This window comes from Apus apus, chromosome 3 (assembly GCF_020740795.1).
Source record: "Apus apus isolate bApuApu2 chromosome 3, bApuApu2.pri.cur, whole genome shotgun sequence".
In the NCBI taxonomy this organism is placed as follows: Eukaryota; Metazoa; Chordata; class Aves; order Apodiformes; family Apodidae; genus Apus; species Apus apus.
The window spans coordinates 108,290,730-108,316,379 of record NC_067284.1 but is presented as its reverse complement, the minus strand read 5'-3'; the positions used below and the strand labels follow the sequence as shown (position 1 = coordinate 108,316,379).

At 39.7% G+C, this 25,650-nt stretch overlaps 1 protein-coding gene across 1 annotated transcript; it reads right to left on the bottom strand.

Annotated features, from left to right (window-relative positions):
- Nucleotides 1–1,782: 1,782 nt before the first annotated feature.
- RHAG (Rh associated glycoprotein) lies at nt 1,783–20,467 on the bottom strand. The gene is made up of 10 exons (XM_051614612.1): nt 20,270–20,467; nt 13,668–13,851; nt 11,659–11,809; nt 11,316–11,463; nt 10,274–10,440; nt 9,258–9,395; nt 8,353–8,474; nt 7,616–7,701; nt 6,172–6,245; nt 1,783–5,291 (listed from the first exon to the last, which is right to left on the bottom strand). The coding sequence occupies exons 1-10, from the start codon at nt 20,403–20,405 to the stop codon at nt 5,214–5,216; spliced, it is 1,284 nt and encodes a 427-aa protein (XP_051470572.1). The 5' UTR covers nt 20,406–20,467; the 3' UTR covers nt 1,783–5,213.
- Between the last annotated feature and the right edge of the window lie 5,183 nt (nt 20,468–25,650).

The following is a 25,650-nucleotide window of genomic DNA, read 5'->3' as shown; positions in this document are numbered from 1 at the left end:
GACAAGTGCCTTTGACATCCAGATGTAACTATTTCAGGAAGACTGGTGGAGAGAAGAGCTTGTATGATTATCTCTGAATGGGGAGAAAAAGCTGAAGGGAAAACTGTTGAAAAAGAGAGCCTCTGTTGGCTGAGGAAAGAGGACTGAGGTACAATCTGATCCATGTGTCTCAGAGTCTAAGAGAATGAGCAGCAGAGAAGGAGACATTACAAGAAGAAGGGGTCCAGGGGAAGTTTAAATTGAATATTAGAAGAAACTTCTTCACTTAAAGGGTTATAAAAAATTGCAACAGGCTGCCCAGGGAGGTGGTTGAATCATCAGTGCTTAGGGACATAGTTTAGCGGTGGACTTGGGAGAGTTAGCTTAATGGTTGGACTTGTTGATCTTGAAGGTCTTTTCCAAGCAGAACAATTCTATGCTTCTATAATTCTACAAAACAATGGAGAAGAAACCATCCAGGGCTTTCATTGAGACTGACGAGAGAAGATGACCAGCAGCCTTCAGAACAGTGTTTGGAAGAGCTTTCTAGTAGGAGTACAGAGAACTAAACTGTACATGACCCTGAAACAAGAATGTGAAAGCTCTGTGAGGTGCCCAGGCTGACTCCCTTGTCTTTGACTCTTTAAATGTCAGGAACCCTGCAGAGACATGATCAAAGTCATAAGAGTCAACCCCACAGGGGATGGAGGTAAGGAGGCCTGGAGAAAAAGAGCAAGGACACATGGTTGGGAGCCTGGAAGAGGAGCTAGAGCAAGCCTGCCCTTGTACTGGCTTGCCTTGAGTCTGCTGCTGTCCCTGGGGTCTCTGGAGGAAAGACCAGGACATTTCACCTACCTGGAAGGTGTCCTGGAAAAAGTCCAGGGCCTATGTCCAGCTCTGTTCCAATTGACCTGTTTCTATGCCACCTCCCCAAAGGAGGTAAAAAGGCACTGAGAATGTAATTATTTCCACAAATGTATCTAAGATTTAACCATTAACAAAGAATGAATCAGATACTGACTCTTGAGATATGAAAGGAAGCAGCAATCGAGTTGTTCCCCAAGAGATGGGCCCAGAGTTAGTTTTGTGCAGGGATTCAGAACAAGCACAGCATTTACCAGCTTGTAGAAGACTCTCTGGGTTATTTGAAGGACACTGTGGGAACTAGGGGTGTCTCTTGAAATGCAATGGAAGAAGGAAAGCCCTCTCACCTCATTGCCCTTGCCTTCTCAGTCCTGCTGGTCCCCTCCAGCGAGGTCTCTGGTTGCTGCAGTGCTGGCAGGTGGCGAGTGCACCGAGCAGAGTGAGATTGTCACAGACATGAGTGGCAGGCTGGGAGTGTTTCTTCTCTGCTTGGGAACATTTTCCCTTGGCCCTATTTTGAAGTGGAGATTCAAGATTTTCTTTAGGCCAATATTAGAGCCTTCTTCAAGATCTGACAGGCTATGTCTCTAGACATGTCTTGAGCCAGAAGAGTTGTTTCTAAAGTGTTTTTGAAGTTTATGATAGTCAAATATTTTGCTGCTCCATGGTGTTTTATGTGATGTATGAACTTGGCCAGGTTCTTTTAGGAACAGGAGAAAATTCTTGTGGTGCTTAGTCATCTCAATCAGCAAGACTTGGCAGTTCAAGAGCCATTCTTTCCACTGTCCCCATTCTCCTCACCTAACTTGAGCTTAAGAAAAAAATACCCAATATGGATACATACATAGGGGTCATTGACCAAATCTACTGGAAAATTGGGGGATTTGGTCACATGAGCTATGTCACTGTCCTGTACAGGGCAAGCAAGCAGGCAAAATGTATATGCACAAACCCAAGATTTATTGTAAATAGTGAAATATCTTAAAAATTTAACTAACAGACACAACTTGGATTACCCGAAGGTTAGGGTATCAGGGTAACAAGACAATAAGGCACCTTAACAACACAATACCCAAACAAGCAACTGGATAACTGTTACACAAAGGCTAATTGTTTGAGTACTAGCAACTTATTAATAGATCTTATAGTAGGTCTAGAACAATCATTAAAATAATACCTTAAGGTAATGTGGTAAGACATTGTCTGCAATATTTTTATGTTTAAAAGGATCCTAAAGTCTTATAGTTCCAAAGATTTAAAGTTAAAGCTTTCTTTGATATTTAAAACTAGCTAATGAAGACATGAATAAGAATTCATATATAGGCATCTGATATTTCTTATCCTACTTCTGGGTTTAGCAGGATATCCCTTTCTCTCAACGTCTGGAGGAGTAACCCCTTGAGCAGGTGTCCCCACTGGAGGGAGTAGGTTGAGCACACCTTTTAGAGAAAGTGTACAGGAGTCTCTCCAGTCAAAGATGGGACCAGGCTTTTATAGAATTAAGTGTTTGGCTGCTGTCATTGAACTACTCAGCCATACCTCGAAAATCCACTTTTGGAGAGCAAAAGAGAAACGGAGGAAAAAAACAAGAGAGCCTTTTTTTTCACCAAGCAAACTCTTGTGTTTATCTGCCCATTCTTGTTTTGTCTCCATTTGACCTAGCTATGGCTCAACTGAGCTCTGTGTTCTCCAGCACAGGAGAGCAGCTGGCATTACTGACATCAACTTGGCCTTCTGTTTGTACTTTCCAGGTTGTTACCAGCTCAGATTTTACTATACACTTTCCTTTTGCATGGGAATCCTCCAACTCCAGGCCAGGGGCAATGAAACTTAGAGACAGAGGGAAATCGAATCACAAAGGGAAACTGAGGCAGGCACACTAAGGCAGAGCACCCTGCTACAATCACTTATAATAAACACATTGGCATCTTTGAAGACAATGCTAGACACTTGATTTGTGAAGTGGGAAAGTGGCTTTAAAATACAACTTCCTCTCAGTAATGAAATACAAAGCTATTGCTCTGAAGGAGGTAGTCCTGAATACTTGTAAGACAGTCTTCAAAGTTATGATCATCCACTAGTGTTTTGGAAAAGGACCAAGTGTCAATAAGCCTGACCTTTGGTTACTTCAAATAAAATGATTGCTAATAAGATGAAATAATACTAAGATGAAAGTTCTTATTTCTTTAAACTCAACTCTTTTGTTTAATTTCATTGAAATTTAAGCTATCTATTTAATATCTTGAAAATAAAAAAAGGGAAAATAAAAGAGTTACACTGCAATAGAAACATTACATCTGAAGTTTGCACTTAGAAAACTACCAATCCCAGTGGCTTCTGTCAGTTTGTTCTTTACAGAGAAAGACAACGGTTTTCTGAGTAGGACTGGACACAGAAAATATCTTTTAAAGGATGGGTGACCTGAAGGACAGATTTCACTGGGGAGTAATCTTCTGAAAAAAGGCAGAGGACAGTAATGAGTGCTTAGTGGATTAGGGTCTGGGTTACTACAGAAACACTATATGGAGAACAAAACTGCAGTTTATTTTTTCCTCGTTTTGTTTTGTTTTGTTTTTTTTACAGAACTAAAGTTAACTATTGAGGGCATTAGTCTGAAAGATTTACTCACAGTGAGTGGTATTTTTTCACTCAGGTATTCCTTTGAGGTCAACACTTACAATCAGTGAAAATACCTCATAGCTGCAGGTGAATGAAAGACCCTCTGAATCCCCAAGTAGGATCATGTATTGAGGATAAGGCTTTTACAGCCTATCTACACATGGAATCTTTTTCAAGTACTTCAATACCTTTTGCTTGCAAATTATGCACGAAATACTTATAAAAACTTTACATACACAATATTTACATTGTTAAATGCCTTCTCAGTTTTTACAAAAAAGATTGTGTGCAAGCTTGAAAAGGATAAAATCTGTCTTCCAGACAACAAGGTGGAAAAGAGTCTGCAAAAGAGCATATCTGAACTAAAGTGTGTTACAACAAATGTATTTTCATTCATAGAGAGAAATCTGAAACACATAGCAGTATGCAGCTGGTGTAACATATGGGACAGCCCTGCCTAGTAAGTTTCTAAAGTTTTTCAAGGGAAAATACATCAGCAGATTTGATAATATCTGTCCTGTTTTATATGAGAGGCATTTTCCTCTGAATCTGATGAGACTTGAAATAAGATGCTAACATAAAGAAATCTTGAAAGTCCATTCACTGTAGCTTGTCCTTCTGAGACATCAGTGATAGCTTTCTTTGTCTGAATAATGCCTAGAGGCACTGTGATCTTTTTGATCTCCCATCCATTGCCTCTCAATGGATTTCCCGATGTAGGTGGTCATAGATGTGTGACTCTGCTCCCAGCTACCATCATCTCATAGAGTTCCTTCAGATACCTTAATTTTTGTCTCTTTTAATTGAGAAGCCATTCTCACAATTTCTCAGGTGAAGGTAATTTCCTTAATTTACCTTCAATTTTCTTCTTTCTGCTCTCTCTTGTTTTAGGAAGCAATGACTTCAAAGGTAGCAACTCATCACACAGAAGTTCTCTGCTGGGTCTTCTGTAAGTTGAACATAGTTGCTTTCCAATCAGTTCCTATCAACTCATGCTTTTTCTTTGAGCTACCATTTTGTTCAGTTTATATCTATGGACATGAACAGTGCTACTGTGCACTTATTACTGTTGGAGGTAATAAGATATGTTTTTTTCATAGCTCCTATTCAATTCCTTTGTTGTGTCCTTGAAACAGTCTAAAGAAATCTATACCAATAATGAAATTTTTCACCAATTCACTTTCTTCTCCCTTTCAATAAACATATTAATGAAGACTCTTCGTACTCATATTCTGTGCTTTGTCATGAAAATTATTTCAACATTTTGCTTCCTGTCATAACCAGCCTTCAAAAGACAACACATTTCCCCCTCGTCCAAAAATAGCAAAACACACTCCTTAAAAAGTGAATCTGGGATGCTCTGGTGAAGATCTTGTTAGAATCCAAATAAACAATACAAATCAATTTCTTCTTGATTACCCCTATGCAGTTGAAAGAGGTGATGGGACTCAGAAATCTTGCAGCTAAATATGTTATACTGTAGAAACACAAAGGTTGCTTCAATGTCTACATTCACTCAGAGATCACAAAAGGTAAAATACAGGTAATCTTGTAGACCAGTTTGTGGTGATTTTTTTCTGATGAACAAATATATTGGAAGGATCTAATTAATTCACCTGAGCTCAGCATAATAACTAAAATCAAGCTTGTTTATATCACAGCCCCTTCCTGAAAATAACTGGATGCTGTTTTTTAGCATTAGAGACTGGAAATAACTTCATTAGGACAAATGTTACATATGAATTGTTTTTCTACATGGTGTCTTCAAATCTGCTGTGCTCATCATGGTTGCTGGGGTGAATTTCATGTAGTTTCTCTTCTTCTGGAACCTGCCATGAAAACCAGATAACAGTTCTGTTGAGTTCTATTTGCCATAAGAGGGGAATAAAGGGCACTGAGAATGAAATTCTGTTTATCTATACCATGTGCCTATTTATTAACATTGACTCAGCATGCCATGAACCACCACTTCTGAATTCTAAGGGATTAACTCAGTGTTTTCTTAATTGAGTAATTCCTCAACACTGATGTGAGCTATGACAGTGCGAAATTAATATCTGGGATTTCCAAAGAACTGTAAAAAACCGAGGCTGACCATCTCTCATGGAATACAAATGGTCTTGTATGCCAACTATCAATGCCCCTTCTCATTACGTGATATAACTCAGAGAAGTTCTGAGCAGTTCTATTGATACTACAGGACCTTCAATTGAGCAGGGTCATGTGATTAGCACTGGTCAACACAGGCTGTGAATGCTTCTGCCACACTTTAACACTTTACTTTTCCTGATGTTTTTTATCATTTACATACAGGAGGCTGTTTCAGGTCTTGCCAAAAACCAGTGCTTTGGCATTCCTGAGGTCAAACAGTGAATGACTTGCAGAGCAGTCATTAAAAGTTATTTTTCTGATTATCATTGCTAAAGCTGATCTTTTGTCTCAAAGCTTCCCCTTAGACAGCAGGCTTTCTCTCACCAAAAGCCAAATTGTGTGGTTCACACTGGAGTTTAGTTAGTCCAATGTAAATCACATGACTATCTAACAAGTCCAAAAAAGATCCTGAAGGTGTCCTTGATAAATTCAGAGCCTGAGGCAGAGTAACATTTCCAAAACCTGACTTGTGTCCAAATCACAAAGCCCAGGAAAGCAGGACTGCAGTGTGCTGTACATCTTCCAACATAACAAAAATGAAGAGAGGTTGTATCTTACCTCCCAATAAACAGAGTCATCAAAGCAGTTCTGGTCAGATGCTTGTCCCAAGAAGGGCAGCTTTAGAATACCACCTGCAGGAAAAACAGCATCAGAGGTTAAGAAATGGACAAAATGTCCAAATAAATGTTATTCAGATGTTCTCTGGGGAATCACCTATTTTTTCTGACATATTTCCTGGTCTACAAAAATGCCCAACCATCATGGGATGTGAAGTCATTGATTATGATAGGTTATGCAGGTTTCTTCATGTTGACATGGGTAAGAGCTTGTTTTTAGTTCATAGAATCATAGAATCATAGAATCTTAGGGGTTGGAAGGGACCTTGAAAGATCATCTAGTCCAACCCCCCCTGCTACAGCAGGGTCACCTAGAGCACATCACACAAGAACGCATCCAGGTGGGTTTTGAATGTCTCCAGTGAAGGAGACTCCACAACCTCCCTGGGCAGCCTGTTCCAGTGCTCTGTCACTCTCACAGTAAAAACATTTTTTCGTATATTCACCTTGAACCTCCTATGCTCCAATTTCCACCCATTACCCCTCGTCCTATCACTGGTCATCACTGAGAAAAGCTTAACTCCATCTCCCTGACACTCACCCCTTACGTATTTGTAAACATTAATGAGGTCACCCCTCAGTCTCCTTTTCTCCAAGCTAAAGAGACCCAGCTCCCTCAGCCTCTCCTCATAAGGGAGATGTTCTACTCCCTTAGTCATCTTTGTAGCTCTGCGCTGGACTCTCTCAAACAGATCCCTGTCCTTCTTGAACTGAGGGGCCCAGAACTGGACACAATACTCCAGATGCGGCCTCACCAATGCAGAATAAAGAGGTAGGAGAACCTCTCTTGACCTACTAACCACACCCTTTCTAATGCACCCCAGGATGCCGTTGGCCTTCTTGGCCACAAGGGCACATTGCTGGCTCATGGTCATCCTCCTGTCTACCAGGATTCCCAGGTCCCTTTCTCCTACACTGCTCTCCAGCAGGTCAGCCCCCAACCTGTACTGGTGCCCAAACCTTTCTCAGATTTCAGACTGGAATTTTATATTTCTGTCTGAGCTTTTTCTTGCAAAGTATCCACAATCACATGGTAACATATGACACCTAAATGAGTATGTCTTGATTTCTAACTAGTTTCTGTTTAGACATTTCACAGTGTGAATCTAGAAAATAATTCCACCCAAAACAACATCTTACTTTTCCTTTATACACAACCCAGTATCTTTGAAGCATGTATTCAGTAACATATCTAGGCTTCATTTGAAGACAAAATTACTGGAAAACTACATTTCAGTATTTAGGTTTCTACCAGTGTGTCACCATGCTCTAGTTCTATTTTTCTATTTTGTATTATTTGCATGACATTGTTGATACATTGATGTTCTTCATGGGTGAACCTCTACATTCACATACATTTTGGTTGCTATATGCATCATACTGACCTGTCAATGCTCCACCTGCCAGTGCAATTCCAACTGAACAGCCCAGGGCAGCAGCCTGCATACCTGGAGTAAAGCGGACAGGTTGGCTGAAAAGACCAGAAAAAAAAATCAGTGACAATCAAAAAATTGTTGCACTTTGAGACTGATCATTGATCTTACAACTTTGTGCTTTCTGTCTGCCAGAAAAGATGGCTCATAAAAATGTATCTTGCCATTGCTGTGTACGAGTCAAAAGTTGTGGTTTTATTTTGGTTTTGGTTTAGACCACAGAAGAAAACAAGTTATTTTTGAAAGTTTATGAATATCTTATAAGCCTTTAGAAAATATTCCCCTATGTCAAAAAGATCAGCATTTTATCTTCTTGAGCCTTTTAAGATGGTGGAAATAGCCCATTTTGCCAGTTTTCTTGGAAAATTTTACAGTTAGTAGGAGTGTAATTGAAGATTCATTATAAAGATTCTTCCGTGTTTGAATGGTTGCATAAGCTGTTTTTTTTTATGATGTTTTTAATTAATTGACTTTTACTTGAGCTTTCAATTTGGAACAACATTGGCATATAAATAGTGTGCTTAAAGGCAGGATGTCAAGAGGAGTTTTATTCAAACCAGAACATGATGTCTGGCAGCAAATCAAAGATGCATTTTCTGAAAAAAAAAATCATAATTAAATCCAAGGATGGTGAAAAATCAACCTTCAAAAATCAATGAATTTCTTTCTCTCATCTCTCTGTAACTCACCTAGATTGGTTTTTTATTGCAGTTACTACAATGCCAGCAATCCCTCCCAGTATTCCGGGTAAACCATGTAAATTATGAACTCCACAAGTGTCTTGAATGTTGAGCTTGGATGACAGCAAAGGCTGAAATGAGGGGAAATATGAATTTTATAGTGAGCTTATATTCTTCCGTTATCTCTAGAATGATATGCAAAAGAAAGCAATGCAAAAGTACAAGAAACTATTTGTTTAACATAGGCAAAGTTTAGCTATAAAACCTGTCACCTTTCCCTTCACTGTGAAATTGTTTATATGCAGAGAAAGCCAAGGATGTACATATAATGGTACAAAAATGCCCAGGCTACCATCATAAATATAATGGTAAAAACCACATGACAGTCCATTGATGCTCCTAATCTTTTCATCCATTGCAGCAAATGTGGAAAGAGGTTGCTAAGTAATATAATTGCATCTGCTCTGAATCTGTTAGCCAAGGATTTTCTTCCAGATTGTTTCTCCATGCCAGTTTAAACAGTTTTAGTTAGATTTCTTGTTTCTACATTTTGCACATGAAGCAATTACATGTAATACTTCAAACGTATTTCTTTATTACAGATCTGTTTTGAAATTTTAGAAGGCTGAAATGTAATTAGTCTTGTTTCACTGAAACACAGGCTTGTAAAAAAATTCTGGCAGCTCCTTGAACAGAAATCCTAACTTCTTTGTTTTTACCTAGGTGATGGACTAAAGCTAGCTCATAAGTATGTATTTAAATCACACTGATTTAAAAATAACAATTATCTACAGCTTACACTCTATACTATGTCAACAAACTACTAAACTCCCTTTCTAGCAAACCAAGGGAACTCCAGCAAAGCCAATGAAACAATAAGTAAAAGAGAGCAGAGGTGCGTCCTCAGTACTTACAGTCAGGAAGTGGAACCCAAGGACAGAGATGATTCCAGCAATGCTCCCAATGCACATGGCACCAAAAGGGTGGATTAACATATCAGCACAAGTACCTACTGCTACTCCTCCTGCCAGGGTGGCATTTTGAATGAGAACCTGCAAGGAATATATAGAGGTGGGGATGATCTATGTGGAATAGAGACATAGGACTGAGCGAATCTGAAGGCTTTTTTCTTTTTCTTCAGGTGGGATTTTTCCATGCAAGACTGATCAGGAATTTAAAACAGGGCTCCCTGTTACATGTTCAGGGTGTTGGTTCAAAGACGCTCTAAGCCAGTTTTGGTGGAGCCAGTTAAATGAAGCCCAGCTTCTGCAAAGTCCCTAAAACTCATCTGACTTCTCGAGAAGCCAGGCTGAGCCAGTGAGAGCTGTCTCCTGCAACAGCAGTAAGCTCTGCAAGCTCATTGAACTGTGTCCACTCACATTGGGTTTAGACTGAAACTACTGGAAGGCACTGAAAACATGGGGCTGGATTTTAAGGCGAGGAGATGACAGATATAAAGCCTGTCAGCCCCAACCTAGTTTGGCTTTGCCTGTAGTGCAGCTGCACTGTGAGATTGCCAAGGAAGAGGTTGCTTGAGAGACCTGTTTTAGCCATTACAACATGGTAACACACACAGGATCTTCTTTGGAATGAAACCCAAAATCCGCCAGAATTTTGGACTAATATCTCTGTGGTCCAGAAGATTCTGTGGACAAGAAAGCACAAGGGAGCAGGACCATCACTATAATGTCTAAGAGCTTTCTACTCTCCAGATGCAGTGATCCCACTGAGGAATCACCACATACCACAAGCAGGGTGGGTTGCCTCAGGGCCTAATCTTACATTACAGCTTGTAGAAGTATAACAGCTCTAATTTTGCCCACAGCAAGAGCAAAGGCTCTGGATATCTCACGGACATTTGGGATTGACTTAATCATCCGTATTATGGAAGAGTGACTCGATTTAACCAAGGTTGTGATGTGGTTCTTACCATACTGAATTTGCCCCTTTGATCCACCAGGCTGGAGAGGGCAAATGTTACGACAGCACATGCAGCCAAGGAAAAGTAAGTGTTGATAATTGCTGTCATCCGGGAATTTTCTCCAGCTGCAATGGCAGAGTTAAAACTTGGCCAAAAAAGCCAAAGGAAGAGGGTACCTGGATGAATGTAAGACAAAATGCAACAAAGTCTATTAAATTGCAAAGGGATATCTCAATGTGAAAAGTTCAGCAAAACAGAATTAATGCCAGGCTGGATGGGGTTTGGAGCAACCTGGCCTAGTGGGAGGTGTCCCTGCCCATGGCAGGGTGGTTGGAACTATATGATCTTTAAGATCCCTTCCATTGCAAACCATTCCATGAACTAGCTACAGGAAATGAGGAAAATGATCAGTAAGAAATGTTAAATAGTCAAAATGCTGGAATAAATAACAGATAATGAAGAAGCCTTTGACACTGGCAGGCGAGATTTTGACACGTGGTTTCTGGCAAATCTTAGTGAAAGACTTTAACACATTGTAACCTCTTGTCATGTCCCACTCACTGCCAGAGTTCACCACCACTATGATGACCGTACCAGAATGGGATGCATTAGCAAGACATACAAATCCTTTAGTATCTATTTCCATAACTGAGAGTTTTAGCTGGTAAATTGATCTATGAATTGATCTCAGAAACAGATACATGTACAATCTCTAAAACATTCATTAGAGAGACAGAGCACAGCTCAATATTTTAAATTATAGCCAATTTCTATGGAAATGCTACTTATAACAGACTATTTAAGGGAAAGCATTAATCACTACTCGACAGTGAAAACACGTATTTAATTTGATTATTATTTTTTTTTAACCAAGGAAAAACTGTAAAACTATGTGTGCCACCAAAAATATTGTGCATGCATCAGCCAAAAAAAGAATGTACCTCTGGAAGTGTACTTAAGAAAATGTATGCAGCATAATAACAGGCAATCATTCCAACAGTGGTGAAAGAGAGATGAACAGCTAGTCAGCACTCATCAGTACTTCACTTACCAATCATGGCAAACAGGTCTGAATGATAGGTAGATTCATCATTTTCATGTTTATTTTTCAAACCAGGTCGATACAAGACGAGAGTTACGGCCAAGCCAAAATAAGCTCCAAAAGCATGAATAGTCATCGAGGCTCCAACATCTGTGGCCTGTAACCGGGACCCAAAATTATGCCACAGATTTTTTACAGCATAGAGATGAGAATTTGATGAAGGAGAAGTCTAGATGACTTTAATAGTTTAGCTTAATAGTAGAAACTAGAACCTAGAATATGTAAACTGGCAATATTAAGAAATGAAAGAGTCTGTTATAAACATAAAACAATTATTAGTAAATAAGCATACCTGAAGTACTTCTGTAACTAGATGTTCATTGCATGCAAAGATTGTGATCTCCAGAATTGTCAAGATCAGCATCTGAATGGGACTTGTTTTCCCCAGGACTGCTCCAAATGAAATCAAAGCAGTTGCTGTACTGAAGTCTGCATTTATTATGCTGAAGTTGAATAAACAAATAAAAACAAAACAAAGAAAAACAAAAACATAGACAAAAAGAAATTCAGTTTACAGAGACCTGAAATGAGGCTGTAGTATCAAAGCTGTCGTATCATTAAAATAATAGACTCTTCCGGTATAAATTTATCAAGACAATCTTTGTGGATAAAAACAAAAAAATCTTTCTAGATGTTTTTTTGTGGGGAACTTGACTGGCCACTGAGGAAAAAGTGTGGGAAGATTACCTCCTGCTTATGTCATGTATGTGCTTAACTCCTTGAAATTATAGTGAAAAGTCAGGCGAGATTTGTAGCATGGATGTGCAGGGATGTTTCCAGCTCTGACTGTCACTTGAACTTCAAAGATGACAGAGAGCTCTTAGCTTTGGTCAGATAGTTTTCTCACTTCAAAAGCCTTGCACACCTTTCTGTCACTGTGCCTCATGTTTGCACTGGCTGTTAGGAAGGACCAGCGTTAAGAGGTAAAGATAAATAAAACCACAAATTTGTAAAAAAACTTGCAGCACAGAGAGGCACTAGCTTATATGTCTCTCTACAAATGCCTGTCTGTAAGCATTAAGGAGCTACTTATATTATTTCCATGTGTCCCTCAGTAGTGCTTATATTGTATCTGCTTGTCCCTCAGCAATGTTTGTGTGCTGGTCCTTTGCAATTCTCTACAAATTGTCTCAGAAAGCAGAACTGTAGATCTGGAGAACACCGTGAGACCTTGGTAGAAGCAGGACATATGAATGGGAGGAGGATTAAAAGTAACTAGAGGCGTTGGTCATGAGGTCTCTTATTCTGTGTCTGGGGTCCAAAACCTACCTGGTGCTCATGCAAATCATTCCTGGAGAATAGGAGAAAACTATATGAGTGGCCAGACACACTGTTCCAGTCTTTCTTGTGTGACCCCATGTGTCATGGAAGGACAGATCCTGTCATGCTTGCTGGATGCAGGTGGTGCTGTGCTACTGCTGGAAATCTGCCCCTGCTTCAGAGATTCAAAGCAGTCGCTCTACATAAACTATAGTCCACATGTAACGTAGCACCTCTAATTTCATCTCATGCCTTGGTTCCCTCGGTCCAGTGCACCAAGTATTGCCTGTTTTTTTGTGGCCAGCAGATCGAGAGAGGTGATTCTGCCCCTCTCTTCTGTCCTGGTGAGACCTCATCTGGGATACTGCATCCATTTCTGGAGCACCCAACACAAGAAGGAGATAGATCTGTTGGAGCGTGTCCAGAGGAGGGCCCTGAAAATGATCAGAGGGCTGGAGCACCTCTCTTATGAAGACAGGCTGAGGAAGCTGGGATTGTTCAGCCTGAAGAAGAGAAGGCTCAGGGGGAAACTCATAGCAGCTTTCCAGTACCTGAGGGGGTCTACAGGAAAGGTGGGGAAGACCTGTTCACAAGTGCATGTAATGGTAGGACAAGGGATAATGGTTTTAAGCTAGATAAGGTAGATTTAGGTTGCACATTAGGAAACAGTTCTATAATATGAGGGTGGTGGATCACTGGAATGGGTTGCCTAGAGAGGTGGTGGGGGCCACATATGTGGAGACATTCAAGGTCAGGCTTGATGGGGGGCTGAGCAATCTGTTCTAGTGTGCGATGTCCTTGCTTATTGTAGGGGGGTTGGACTAGATGACTTTTAGAAGTCCCTTCCAACTCAAGATGTTTTATGATTCTGTGATTCTAGGGTTCTTTTAAAGGTGATAGGGCAGTTGAATGTTGAGAGGTGGACAGTAAGGCTTCATCATATTTCAGTGAACTCAGAAGTCTGATACCAAGAATATATTTTATGGCTTCTCCTGATATCTTAAGAAATAGAAAAGTCAGTTTTGGTAAATTCACAAGTACCTTTTGGTATCTACATGAATTTTCCCTCCTTCCATGTGCCAAAATCCTTGCATCAGGATTCCCCACTGGAGACCGAAGGCAGCAATGAGCATGGTGATACCAACACTGCTGAATCCATACTTCTTCAGAAAGGTCATCAGGAAACCAAATCCAACAAATATCATCACATGGACATCCTGAAAGACTGAAGGGAAAACATGTCTGTGTAGTGACTATGAATAATGATTACAAAGGAAGGAAAGCTGGGGAAAAAATGATGATTTAATAGAAGAGTCGTGTCACCAATGTGATCCATCCTTTCCCATTTCATGACCAGTCTACTAGCTGAAGACTGAGTGTCTGGAAAATGCAAGACGAAATTATTGTTTTTATTCCTTTCTGCATTATTATGAAAAGAACACTGGATCTCAATACTAGCAAATTTTATGTGTCCAGAACTCTTTTCTGCTTGTGAAGCTACATGACAACTTCCTGTTCTTAAAGAAAAGTTACCTTTTCCCTCAAATCAAGGTTGTCACATCCATTGTGTTCTGGCTAACTCCAAAATTGTACATGGGATTTTTTTGGAAGGGTGTTTCTTGGCCTTGTGCAGAGGAATGCTGTGGTCCCTAAACATATACAAAAGATTTATTTCTTCACCTGGATGAAAGAAAAAGGCATTTAAGGTAATGTCTAAACTAGTAAATTAATGTTTATAATCAGCATGTACCTAGATTTCCTGCAAATATGCTCTTTTTTTTTTCCAAATACGAATATTGTTAAAACAAATCTTGCTGTTTTTGTACTTTCAAATTATTTTTTAATTTTTGTTTTATTTCTTTTTTTTTTTTTTTAGGCTTTTTAGTACCAATGTGGTTTATCACCACAACATGGATATTTTATGTGTTAAACTCCTTTGTTACTCTGAAGTTTTTAACATCATTTAAGGGCTTCTACACCAAGCAGGCTTGAGTCTGGTAATTAAAAGGTTTTTTTCTTTGTTTTTATTTTTAGTTAGAACTCCAGTATAGAGAAACTATTTATTTTTTATTTCTATCTCATTGACTCGTACGTGCAAATACGTGGGGGAAAAATTGAGACATTGACTCGGTTAATACAATATTTGGTTTGAAGTTCCATTTCCCAGTTACATAATTTCAGGATTCCTGTATTTTGATATATGCAATACCATGTTCGACCAAAAGAGGGCCCAGAAGTATAATAAGTTACTTGAGATTCCTGATAAGCTATTGTTGCAGTGTCATTTTCCAGCCCTGACCTAGCACTGAAATACATGCCTGCATGTAGTAAAATCCTTTACATTGGGCTACATGCATCAACGAAACAGCACAGAAATGCAGATAGTTCAGAGACATCCCCAACCCTTTTGCTTCCTCTTCAGGTTGGATATTTTCACATTTATTTCCTGACTTCAATAACAGACAGTTACAGGATTTCTGAGGCCCCTACAGTCCTTTGGAAGCTTCGAATTTTCCTTCATGTTACTCAGTTTTCTTAACTACTATCCAAACTCCTGTGCTGTGCTTACTACTTATTTTAAAATATATACAATAAACTTGTTTTCTCCATTTCTCTGCTTTTGATACATTTGCATATTTTTGGATTGCAACACTGGGTGAAAATAACTGTCTTGCTTAGAACTCAACACATTCCTTCAGAGGACCTGGAAAGAAATTAAAAAGATATAGTTGGGAACAATACAAACCATGCCAATACATCTTTCCTGATCCTATGTACAGCAAAATCTTCAGTGTCTTAGTGGACACAGAACCCCAAACACAGCCTAATTTGCCCATATTCCTGTGTCAGAGGGAGTCAGCAGGGAAAGTTTATGAAAAAGATATGTACCCATCAAAGTTTATTTGATGGGTACATCTGTCTGTGCACCCTCCCAGCTTGCAGGAGCTTGTGCTGCAGACAGAGCTGTGTCTTCATACTTGACTTGACAGTGGTGGTGGATCATATGTAGAGCAACTCTACTTTAAATGTCTTGAAAAACACACAGAACAGTGGTTAGTGTCAGTAGGATTGAGAGTGGGTAGCCTTCCCAGACACCACCCTGATGATCTCAGGTCAAATGATCAATCATCTTCTTCTTTTTAAGTGGGACAAAATATGTTGGCAAGTCACAAGAGAAAGCTCAATTTTCAAATAAGGGAAGGAGTAACCTGAGATCTCTAGCTCTTTTCTTGAGAAGATAAGTGGAAACTGGGTGCTGACCAAGCCTTTTTCTTCCCTTAAAAAAGTACTTTTCTATGAGTGACCATTCACCCAGTAACCTGTGGGGTCAACACCTTCACATTTGAGAAGTGGCCCAGGTTATTTGCCTGACTCTTGTAAAACTTCTTCATTAAAAGCTTATTAATATTACCAGAAAAATACAGAGCTAGAGGGAAAAATCCTTAAAAGTTGAACAGTAACATCTCAAAAAGTAGCCTTTCTCTTTGACTTTGGTAGAAGAAAATGGAAATGTGTTTAACAGGTGCTTAACTTGACAAGTCAAATGCTCTGTACCTTCAACAATTTTCACTTTGTGTCACACTTGAGTTTTGTGCACAGAATGAGAAGTACTTTCGAAAATCATAGAATTATCAAATGGTTTGGGTTGGAAGGGACCTTAAAGATCATCTAGTTCCACCCCTTTTTCATGGGCAGGGACACCTCCCACTAGACCAGGTTGCTCCAAGCCCCATCCAACCTGGCCTTGAACACTTCCAGGGCCACAACTTCCCTGGCCAGCTTGGGCCAGTGCCTCACCACCTTTACAGGAAAGAATTTCTCCCTCATATCTAATGTAAATCTATATTACCTGCTACTAAAATTACATACTTCTGCTCTTTTCATTATTTAATCAGCCTGTGCCATGGACTTTCCAATAAAGTTTTATTTTGGCCCATTCAGGATAGGCAGCACATTCAGTGCATTTCTTGCTCTTGTTTCCAATCTCTTGGTTAAATCATTGCAGACAAAGCAATTAAATGGTTCTTATCAAAACAATCCCACTCATGTATACAACAGCCCAGTAAATCATGTCTAGATTAGTAAATGATGCTTTAGTGCCTAAGTAACCTGACTGTACATGTGAGCAAAAGTACAGGTTTCATATGCACGTTGATGACTGAGAAATTTAATTCTTAGTGTCCATCAACAGGGCTTCTGCAGGCTCTGGTCTGTTTTGAAAGGTGCATTTAAAAATCTTACCCCAGCCACTAAGATTAGAGGCAATTCTGTTTGAAACGAGCAGCTGGTTGACATGTAATCCTGGGCCCTCCTGAAGGCTGCCCAGGATGTATAGAAGTGACTTAAAGTTGTCTGGACTTCTTTACACAAAAGATTAAAAGTCCTGGTTAAAACTAGGTTAATACATGGATGTTGAGGACAAATTTAAATTACTCTAGCATATACCTTGTGTTTGAACTACCATTCATGCATCCTTTTAAAGAAGAGTAGGTCTGGAAATATTTCAAACTATGGAGAAAACAACATGATTTTAAATAAACTGTTTCAGTAATTAGTTGTGTTCAACAAAACATAGTACTTCAATTCTGTGAGGCAGGAAAACTAAGATTGGGAAAAAATGCTCCATCAGATCAAAACCACTGCACATGACTCTGCAGGGCTTCCTATGACCAACATATTATTTCCACAAACTAATGCAAGTTCTTTGCATGGTGGTTGGTCTCAAAGCAAAGATGCTTGTGATATCTAGGTTTATACTAAAACTGATTTTGCTCTGTCTAAAGAAGTAAACCCTAGAACCCTGAAAAAGAGGAGTGCATCAGTTTTCTTAAGCCAGGAGTCAAGCATCAATCAGAAGACATTACATATAGGATACCAGGACTGAAGAGATCATCTAGGAGTGCTTGCAAAACCATCACACATCCTTGTCCTCCCATTCTAGTTGCACTGCACACCTGGAGTTGTCTATCCAATTCACCATACCTGTATTGGCAGCTACCAGAAATAGGTACAAGGCAAAGCTATGCTTTGCAAATGGTCTCAGCTCAGCTTCTCTTACCTGTCTGCAAAGCCAAGGTGATCATCAATTTTTATTTTCAGTCCAAAAATACTGAGACAGCTTGGACTCATGGTGCTGAGGTATTTAGGGCATACAAAAGCAGGTGCTGCACTGCAGTTCTGACATTGGATATTTGCCCCTGGATGAAACAACTGAATCTATGACATGCAGATGGGTTAACATCCTTGGCAATACCATGGGAAGCAGTTTGAACCCATCATTTTGTGAACCCAGTGTTTACTTAGTTTATGTCTCTACTGATAAACTGAACAGCCTGAACAAAAGGCCCATGACATAAGTTGACTCATCTCTCTACAGCTACATGCTCTTCTCTCCCAAAACACTGTTTCCACCTGTACTACTGAGTAAGAGTAGTTCCTTATCTATGCTATACCTCAAGCCATACCTAGGAGGAGGTGAAGGTGCTGATTTGCATGAGCCAAAGTCATGCCAGAGGCTTGCTAGCAGTTCAATAGTGTGGGGAAGTGAGGGACAGTGTGCAGCTACGAGAGCACCATACACTACCTGTGCAGGAAGGCATGGGAGACAGCAGGCTATTGCTCCTAAATGTTTTAGACACTTCTATCAGGGACAAACCAGCTATAAGTGGTCCCTAACTGGATAGATTGCATTTTAAGGCCTGTATTATAGGTGAGAAAACCCTTTTTTTTTTTTTCCCTGTGATGTTGATGAAGGTCCTGTCCTCTCTCTGATGCCTTTTTAAAATTGAAATATTAAATTAAAAAGGTTTGGTTAAGTGTGAGAACAGCCTGTCCCAGCAGTTTCCAGGGTACACAAGTACCTGTGGTGATGCATGTGATACAGGAAGTCTCTATTCAGAAGACCTGAGGTTTACTAAAAAAATGCACCATCATTGAAGAGAGTTAAATTACTGGCAGAAGTATGAGGATCTCATGGACTTTTCTTCATTTTCCTTGGTAAGGTGGACTTCAAGAAAATACTGTTCAGCCAGCAGGTGTGATATTCAGATAGGAGAATGTAATTTTATCAGTTCTTGTGGGGAAAACAAACCTTAACCTGAGTCTGAAGGACCTGTGTCCTAGACAGCATCCTTCTTGTATGCCAGATTGTATAAACATGCCCCAAACACAATTGTCCTGTGGCTGTATCTGGTTTTGCTGTTTTGTTTTGGAGCAGAGTCAGAGAAGAGGTAGGTTGACAGGTGTTTCAGGCAATAGAGATGTTAATACAATAACAGTGCCAGAGTAGAATTATCTGTGCTGTCAAGTTATTGATGTGGTCTCTGGCATAGCTTTTGCCTAGGCCAACTGTCACCTCATGGGTAGCAGTGGCACAAGGATAATTCTAATATACTGTCTAGAAAAGGCCACCTAACTTAGGAACTGAGATAATTCAATATCATGGATATGTTCAGGCTGTGTCTCAGAAAGAGAAAGGGCTTTGGTATAGCTTAACTTACTATCTCTTGGGAATACTGCTGCAGTGGAGTTAACCCAAATGTGAGTAATTAGCCCCTGATGTTCATCAGCTGACTTGCATCTGGAGCTGAATAGTGCTGTACATTCACTGTTCTCTCAACTGGACAATGCTTGGCATGAGAACATGAAACACAAGACTAATAGGGAGTGAAGTGACCCCAAGACCATATTTCTCAGTAACAGTTGCTGAAAAGCCAGTGGGAATGAGGCAAAAAGGGGGATGGATTCAAAATTACATGGGTACTACAACAGGCAAGGAGTTCTGTACCATTATGATCATTGTTAAGAGGATTGCAATCAGGGCTGCAAGTCATTAAGACATTAGAGTCAAGAAGACAAACAACAAACCTGCAATACTGCCAGCAAGACACAGGCTACTGCTCTGTAGGCTTATTTTCCTATTTATTTTCAACAGTTTGATCTTTGCATGAAGAGGGGGTTGGAGAGGGAAGTCCACAACTACTCAGGCCAAAAGCTTTGTCCCTGAACTTCAACAAGCATTCGGTGAACAACAAAACAGAAACATTCGCAGGTGGAACCATTACTGTCTACAACGGAGCCCCCACTTTGAGAGATAGGAAGGGTTCTCCACCTTGTGACAAAAAACATTGACCTTCATGGAGTCCAGTTTCTGCAAATATATTTTGTGACAATGATGGATAGATATGCTGCCCAACTGCCATGTTCTCATAACCTTTTGAAACCTGGATGGTAGCAATGAAATGCTCTGCTCATTTTCATTAGTTGATACAGTAATCAGGACAGAAGGTCCAGCAAGAAGCCCTACCATCTATATCTGGAAAATTCTAGGATTGTTAAAAGCAATTAATACTTGTCCAAGCTTTCATCTGCTATGCAAACACTAGAACTACTTTCAAGACTTTTCTCTCCCAGAACAGCTAACTCCTCCTCAGTCAGCTACTGCCAGAATTTTATATGTGCTCAGCTTGAATTTGTCTTTGAAGCCTGCTGCTTTCACACCTCAGAAAAAGTTTGTCTGCCCCAAAGCATGCTTTTGTTTTCTGGGTATATTGATAACTTTCATAACTTCTTTAGAAATCTTACTTAGTGTTAGTTTAAAGACATTCTAACTGATACTATCAATCACAGACACCAACACTTACATGGGTATAAGTTTGCAGAGGTGACGCTCTCGTTGTATTCCACAAATATCCCAAACAAAACAATGATGATCACTTCCAGAAGAAGAGCCAGGATAGAAAACTTGAACCTCATGTTGGTGTCAAGGGCTGAAGGCATTGCAAGAGAGCAGGCAGCTGTGAGAGCTTGATAAAGGACCCTGCCTTCAGTGAAGCTGCCCAATTCAGTGGATCTGGGTGATATAACAAGAAAAAAAATGAAAGAGAGAGACACGTGAACATACTGTCCCACCCACTATGGGAGGGAAACTGTATGGGCTAATATGGCAATTTCTATTTCCCAGTCTATTTCTGTGCACGAAGTGCTGGCTTACATGTTTTTTCAATTTATAATGTAAATCAGCTCATTTAGGCACAGATGTTTCTCACTGCCTTATATGTATTTTAAAAAGGAAATAACCTGAAAGGAAATCTCACAGAGCATGGTTTGCTGCACATAGTGAGGAACACAGTGACAGTCACTTGTGGTTCCTGTAGTCAATCATTTCTTCAAGTCGTAGATTTTATTTTAAAAGGTGAAAAATTTTGCAACATGGATATTCTTATTTCATCATATAGAATATAATAAGCAGAGAGAATCTCTTTCAGCAGGCTTTCAGAGAGCTCTTATTTCACAGAGACTGAAGTACTCAGATCACAAGTTCTCACTGGGAACTCCTAGCAAACAAAATAATTACACTTCTTCATAAGAAATAATGGATTGTCTTAGTTGCTAAAAAATAAATCAGTAGATTTTTCAAAAGAGGAATTTGAAAAAATAGCTCAGTTTTCCAGTTTTAGTTATTGCTTTTTGCATTTCCCTTAGCTCAGACAACGAAAATATATCAGAGACCAAATCCCTTAAATGGTTTTAAAAAGCTCAGTTTGTAAACTTTCTCATGAAGGAAGGTGCAAATGAAATTTCACTTAGGTCACTACTGGATAATCCCTTTGCTTGTCAAAATGTGTCTTGACTCTGAAGAGTTTTGTGCATAAAATATTTTATTGATGTGATACTGAGTAACTTGACATCTCTTAATCCAGTATGCAGAAGATAGGACAAAATGGTATGGTAGGAGTCTTTATTCAAATGAAAACTGTAGCTATAAAAAGAAGAGATTCTATTGCAATGATATTCTAATTGGTCATGAAGTATTAGTGTTAAGATACAGCAATAAAATGCTGTGTCAGTCCTTGGGTATAAAAATCAGCAGAATCTATTGATGCTGGGAGGTATTTCTCTATTAGGCTACTGTCCTGGTGAGAGTACTGTGGGAAAGCTTCTCACATGCTATGAGATTTAAAGACCTCAGGTTTTTTACATCTATACTGGTGTTCCAGGCAGTGCCATGGCCTTCTCTCTGGTGCTGAAGCCAGTTTACATATTCGTCAATCATTAGTGTGCCAAACAGGGTGGCTGGCACTAGGCACCTCTTAGGAATGGTGCTGTTCATGGTTATTCCTGGACTGAGTTTGCTTGACCCTGCTGTTGTAATCTTAGGGAGGATAAAAGTCCTGGCATCGTTCAGTTTGGCACTGTTCAGTTTTCTAGTATAAAGGTAGAATTACACAATTGTCCAAACTAAATTTAAAATTATTTCAGCTTTTTCTCTTTGAGAATGTGTCCTATGGGTTTGGAATTTAGCAAGAAGAACGTATCAGTCTATCACAGGATCAAACTTGGAAGTGGCAAAGCTAAAATAAGCATATACTTACTTTTCTTTGGAGTGACTGTATTTCACTTCAACAGCTCAAAGAGAGGAAGCAAGGCTTTGTTAAAAAGCTATTGCTCATTCTTGTTATACCACAGGAAAAGACAGAAATGCAATGTCTGATTGTAAAGACTTATGAGCTCCTCCATTTGCACAGGAAGTGATTAAAAAAGAACAAAATAATGAGTAAAGTTCATTGTTTTTTTACCCTTAGCTCAGACATGAATATCTTGTGTTATTCATTACGTACTGTTTTCCCTAGTGAATAGCCCACACGATACATGTGAAATCTTTATATTAAGTCCTTCCAGGGGTGTAGAAAAGGCTCATTTTTGAAACATTTTTGGGGAAAGTGCCTTTTAGTAAATGTTTAAATTTTAAAATGGGTCAAGTCAAGTTAATTCAATCAGGACTTTCTCTGAGATTACTATTTTATATCTGAAATTGCATGCAGGTAAATGAACACACACAGACTAACAATCTATAGTGAAAGAGTACTCATGCAGGTCTTAGTTGGTCACATTATACTGCCTTTTTAGTAAATGCAAAATTATGTGCATCTCAAGAAAATTGTTAATCTTAACTCTCTTAAAGAGTTGTCTAAGGAAAAGAGGCATAATGCTTTAGAGATTCTCATTTCCCTTCATTGATTACAATGCAACGTTTGGTGAGTAGTTCAGATTTAAGCATCCAGACTCTAGAAACTTGACTCAGCTTTTTCACCCCAGATTTTCAAGGACTTGCCAGATGTGCTCATTTGCTCTGCTGCAATTCACGTGGCCTGTGCAGTGGATAAGATGGGGATCTTTTACCTGAGAGTACAGACAAAAGCTGTGCTCCAACATGTGTGCGCCAGAAAGCTGATGTCCCTGTGTAAATAGAGTATAGTCCTTAAGGATCACAGGTAGCAAACCTCACATTACTTTATCAGCAGGCTGTTCAATCCCTACCTTCCCTTCTTCTGCCCCTTCTTCTTTATTTATTTTTATTTTTTTCCCTTTCTCTTTCTTTTTGGGCCAGAAAGCATAACTTAGCTATTTTCCCAGTGAGGTGAATTAATGCCCAGCAAGGGTGGAGTTTGGCTACTTTGCTCACTGGACTTTCTGGGGAAAGCCTGTTTGCCCTGATTCTCTGCATCATTGTTGCTTGTTTAGGTGGGCTTTGGCTTGCATCATGTTTGCATCTGAGGGCTGCTTCACAAAATGATATTCTCCTCCAGTCTCTCCAAGGGAGGAAGGGTAAGTAGCCACACCATGAGTCTGAAGCAGTGGTGACAAGGAGAACAGTTTCAGCTTTCCTCTGCAAAAGCTTAGATTGTTCTTTATGACTGTGACAAGATGCTGCTTCACCCCCAGCACTCAAAAAGACGGCTTCAAACTCCTTGTAGCTCATCCAAACCCGATGAGAAATTCACAGGACAGGGAAAAGGCACGTTCCCAGCATGCGGACTGCCCTGGCTGCCAGATCTGCTGTGGGCTGGACATGTTGCTCAAAGACACTCTCCATGTCTGTGGAGAGTATAAAATGTTTATCCCGTTATCTCATGGAAACAAGGTCTTGGTCCTGCAGCCTTACATCACAGTGGAAGCTTTGTGCACAGGAAGAAGTTGATATTCTGCATTTTGGCCAGATTTCCCTCTTGAAGAAACTCCCATGTCTATGGCTCTTTGTCATTCAATTAAAGGACAAGGGGTAATGGTTTTTAACTAAAAGAGGGTAGGCCTAGTGTACATATAGGGAAGACATTTTTTACAATGAGGGTGGTGAAACCCTCATTGTAAGGTTGCAGGTTACCCAGGGAAGTTGTTGTTTCCCCTCCCTGGAACTGTTCGAGAACAGGTTGGATTGGGCTTTGAGCAACCTGATCTAGTTGAAGACGTCCCTGCCCACTGCAGGGGGGTAGGACTAGATGATCTTTGAAACTTTCTTCTGACCCAAAATATTCTATGATTACCATCTTTTCTCCTGATTGTCTTATTTCTGACACAAGATTTCCAGATGATGGGAAACAGCCACATACAACATCTCATTTGACAGGCCAGCAGTCTTCAAACACCCATCCAGCTGCTGCACAGGGCAATCAAAAAATGCACACATCTTGAGCCGCCAGTCTTTAGTGTCTGGGAAATTCCCTTGTATCTTCTTATTAGCTTCAGCCCAAGCATGATGACTATAAATACAAAAGAAGAAATGAGGGTATTTGACAAATATGGTTGCACACCTGGATCTACTAGCTAACTTGGAGTATTTGTCTTTTAAATGGCTGTGGAGTTTTTTATCCTGCCTTTTCATTTGATGGAAAAATGTGGTTCTGATGAGGTATCATAACTTTTTTTGTAAGTAAATGTGAAAAATTGTGGCAGATTCTCAACTGTCCAGACAAAAAAAAAAAAAAAATGTAAAGGGATAGTGTCAACAGTAACCTTACCTAAAGAATGAGAAAGAAGCTGCATTCGATAACCTTACAAAGTTTAGGAGTGGCATTCACCTGAGCCTACATGTGCTTTTTATTTCTGTTATCTGATCCAACCAGTAAGGCTTCCCTTTTAAGGTAAAAGAAAGAAACAGAAACTTCCAAGACCAATTGTTTCAAATAAATATAACTAAATTAGGCTAAATAGACCAGGTGAACACAAGGACCGGGATTGGTCATGTTTCTTTGGCCAACACAGGCCCATACAAGCTTCAGGATGTCTCCTAGACAGGAGTAACTGGTTTTATTTTTCCATTTGAAATCACACACACTTTCTTCTCTATGGAAGACCTCACTGGATTACTATACAATACTTTTCCTCCCTCCAGTACACAAGAACTGATAGAAGTTAAGACTAGAAGGAATTACTTGGTCTTCTTGTTCTCCTCTTTAAATAAAATAGGCCAGAAAATTACATACAGATAACCTGTGTTTGGCTAAAATGTATATTGTTGAAGACATGAATGGTGGCCTTGAAAACTTCACTATTCCATGTTCTGCTTTTATTGCATGAGTGTTACAAAGAAGGAATAAAATGCAGAAGCAAAAGGGTTTTTGGTTGAGGTGTATCCTGATGCTGCAGGAAAACTGGTCACAAGAGATAGTGGGTTCATTCTCCCTTGCTCTTTTATATGAGGGCCTTTATAAGAGGGACTACTGCAGGGATGATGGAGGCTTTATATGCACCTTCAATCTCTACCTATTCTTCTGAGAAAGCTATAAAAAAATAGTATAAATTAGAGGAGTGCTTTAAGTCTCAGAAGCTACTTGCGAAATACGTTAGTGATAAATCATGTGTCTATTGTCCCTCCTTGTGTTAGCTTAAATGTTTCTCTCTTGCTCCCCTCAGTCCTCTGTGCTTAATCATGTCTGGGCCCTTGAGGTGGCTCTTACAGAGATGCTGTTCCTGACAGTGTGAAGTCCCTTACTTAAGTCTTGGTCTAAAGGCAAGCAGGTATTAAGCTTCCGAAAAAGCACAAGGAGGTTGCTTCAGCCATGGCAATATATCATCTCAGTTGTCTTTGAAAAAGGCTTCAAAATCCAGTCTGGAGTTGTGAATATAGCTATAACTGTGTTTACCCTGTTCTTTGCCTCTTGCCAGAAGATCAGTAGGAAAGGCCCTTGGTCAGGGAAACTGAGGAGAAGTCTTTTGCTCCTCACTAACCTTCCATGTTACCTCT

What these genes read in the sequence shown, in the direction of transcription:
- RHAG (XM_051614612.1), bottom strand. Translation starts at nt 20,405, where the DNA reads ATGCCTTCAGCCCTTGACACCAACATGAGGTTCAAGTTTTCTATCCTG. An exon ending in CTCTGCAAACTTATACCCAT is followed by an intron (nt 13,852 to 20,269) that starts GTAAGTGTTGGT and finishes TTTTCCCTTCAG; the next exon opens with TCTTTCAGGATGTCCATGTG. An exon ending in ATGACTCTGTTTATTGGGAG is followed by an intron (nt 5,292 to 6,171) that starts GTAAGATACAAC and finishes TTTTCATGGCAG; the next exon opens with GTTCCAGAAGAAGAGAAACT.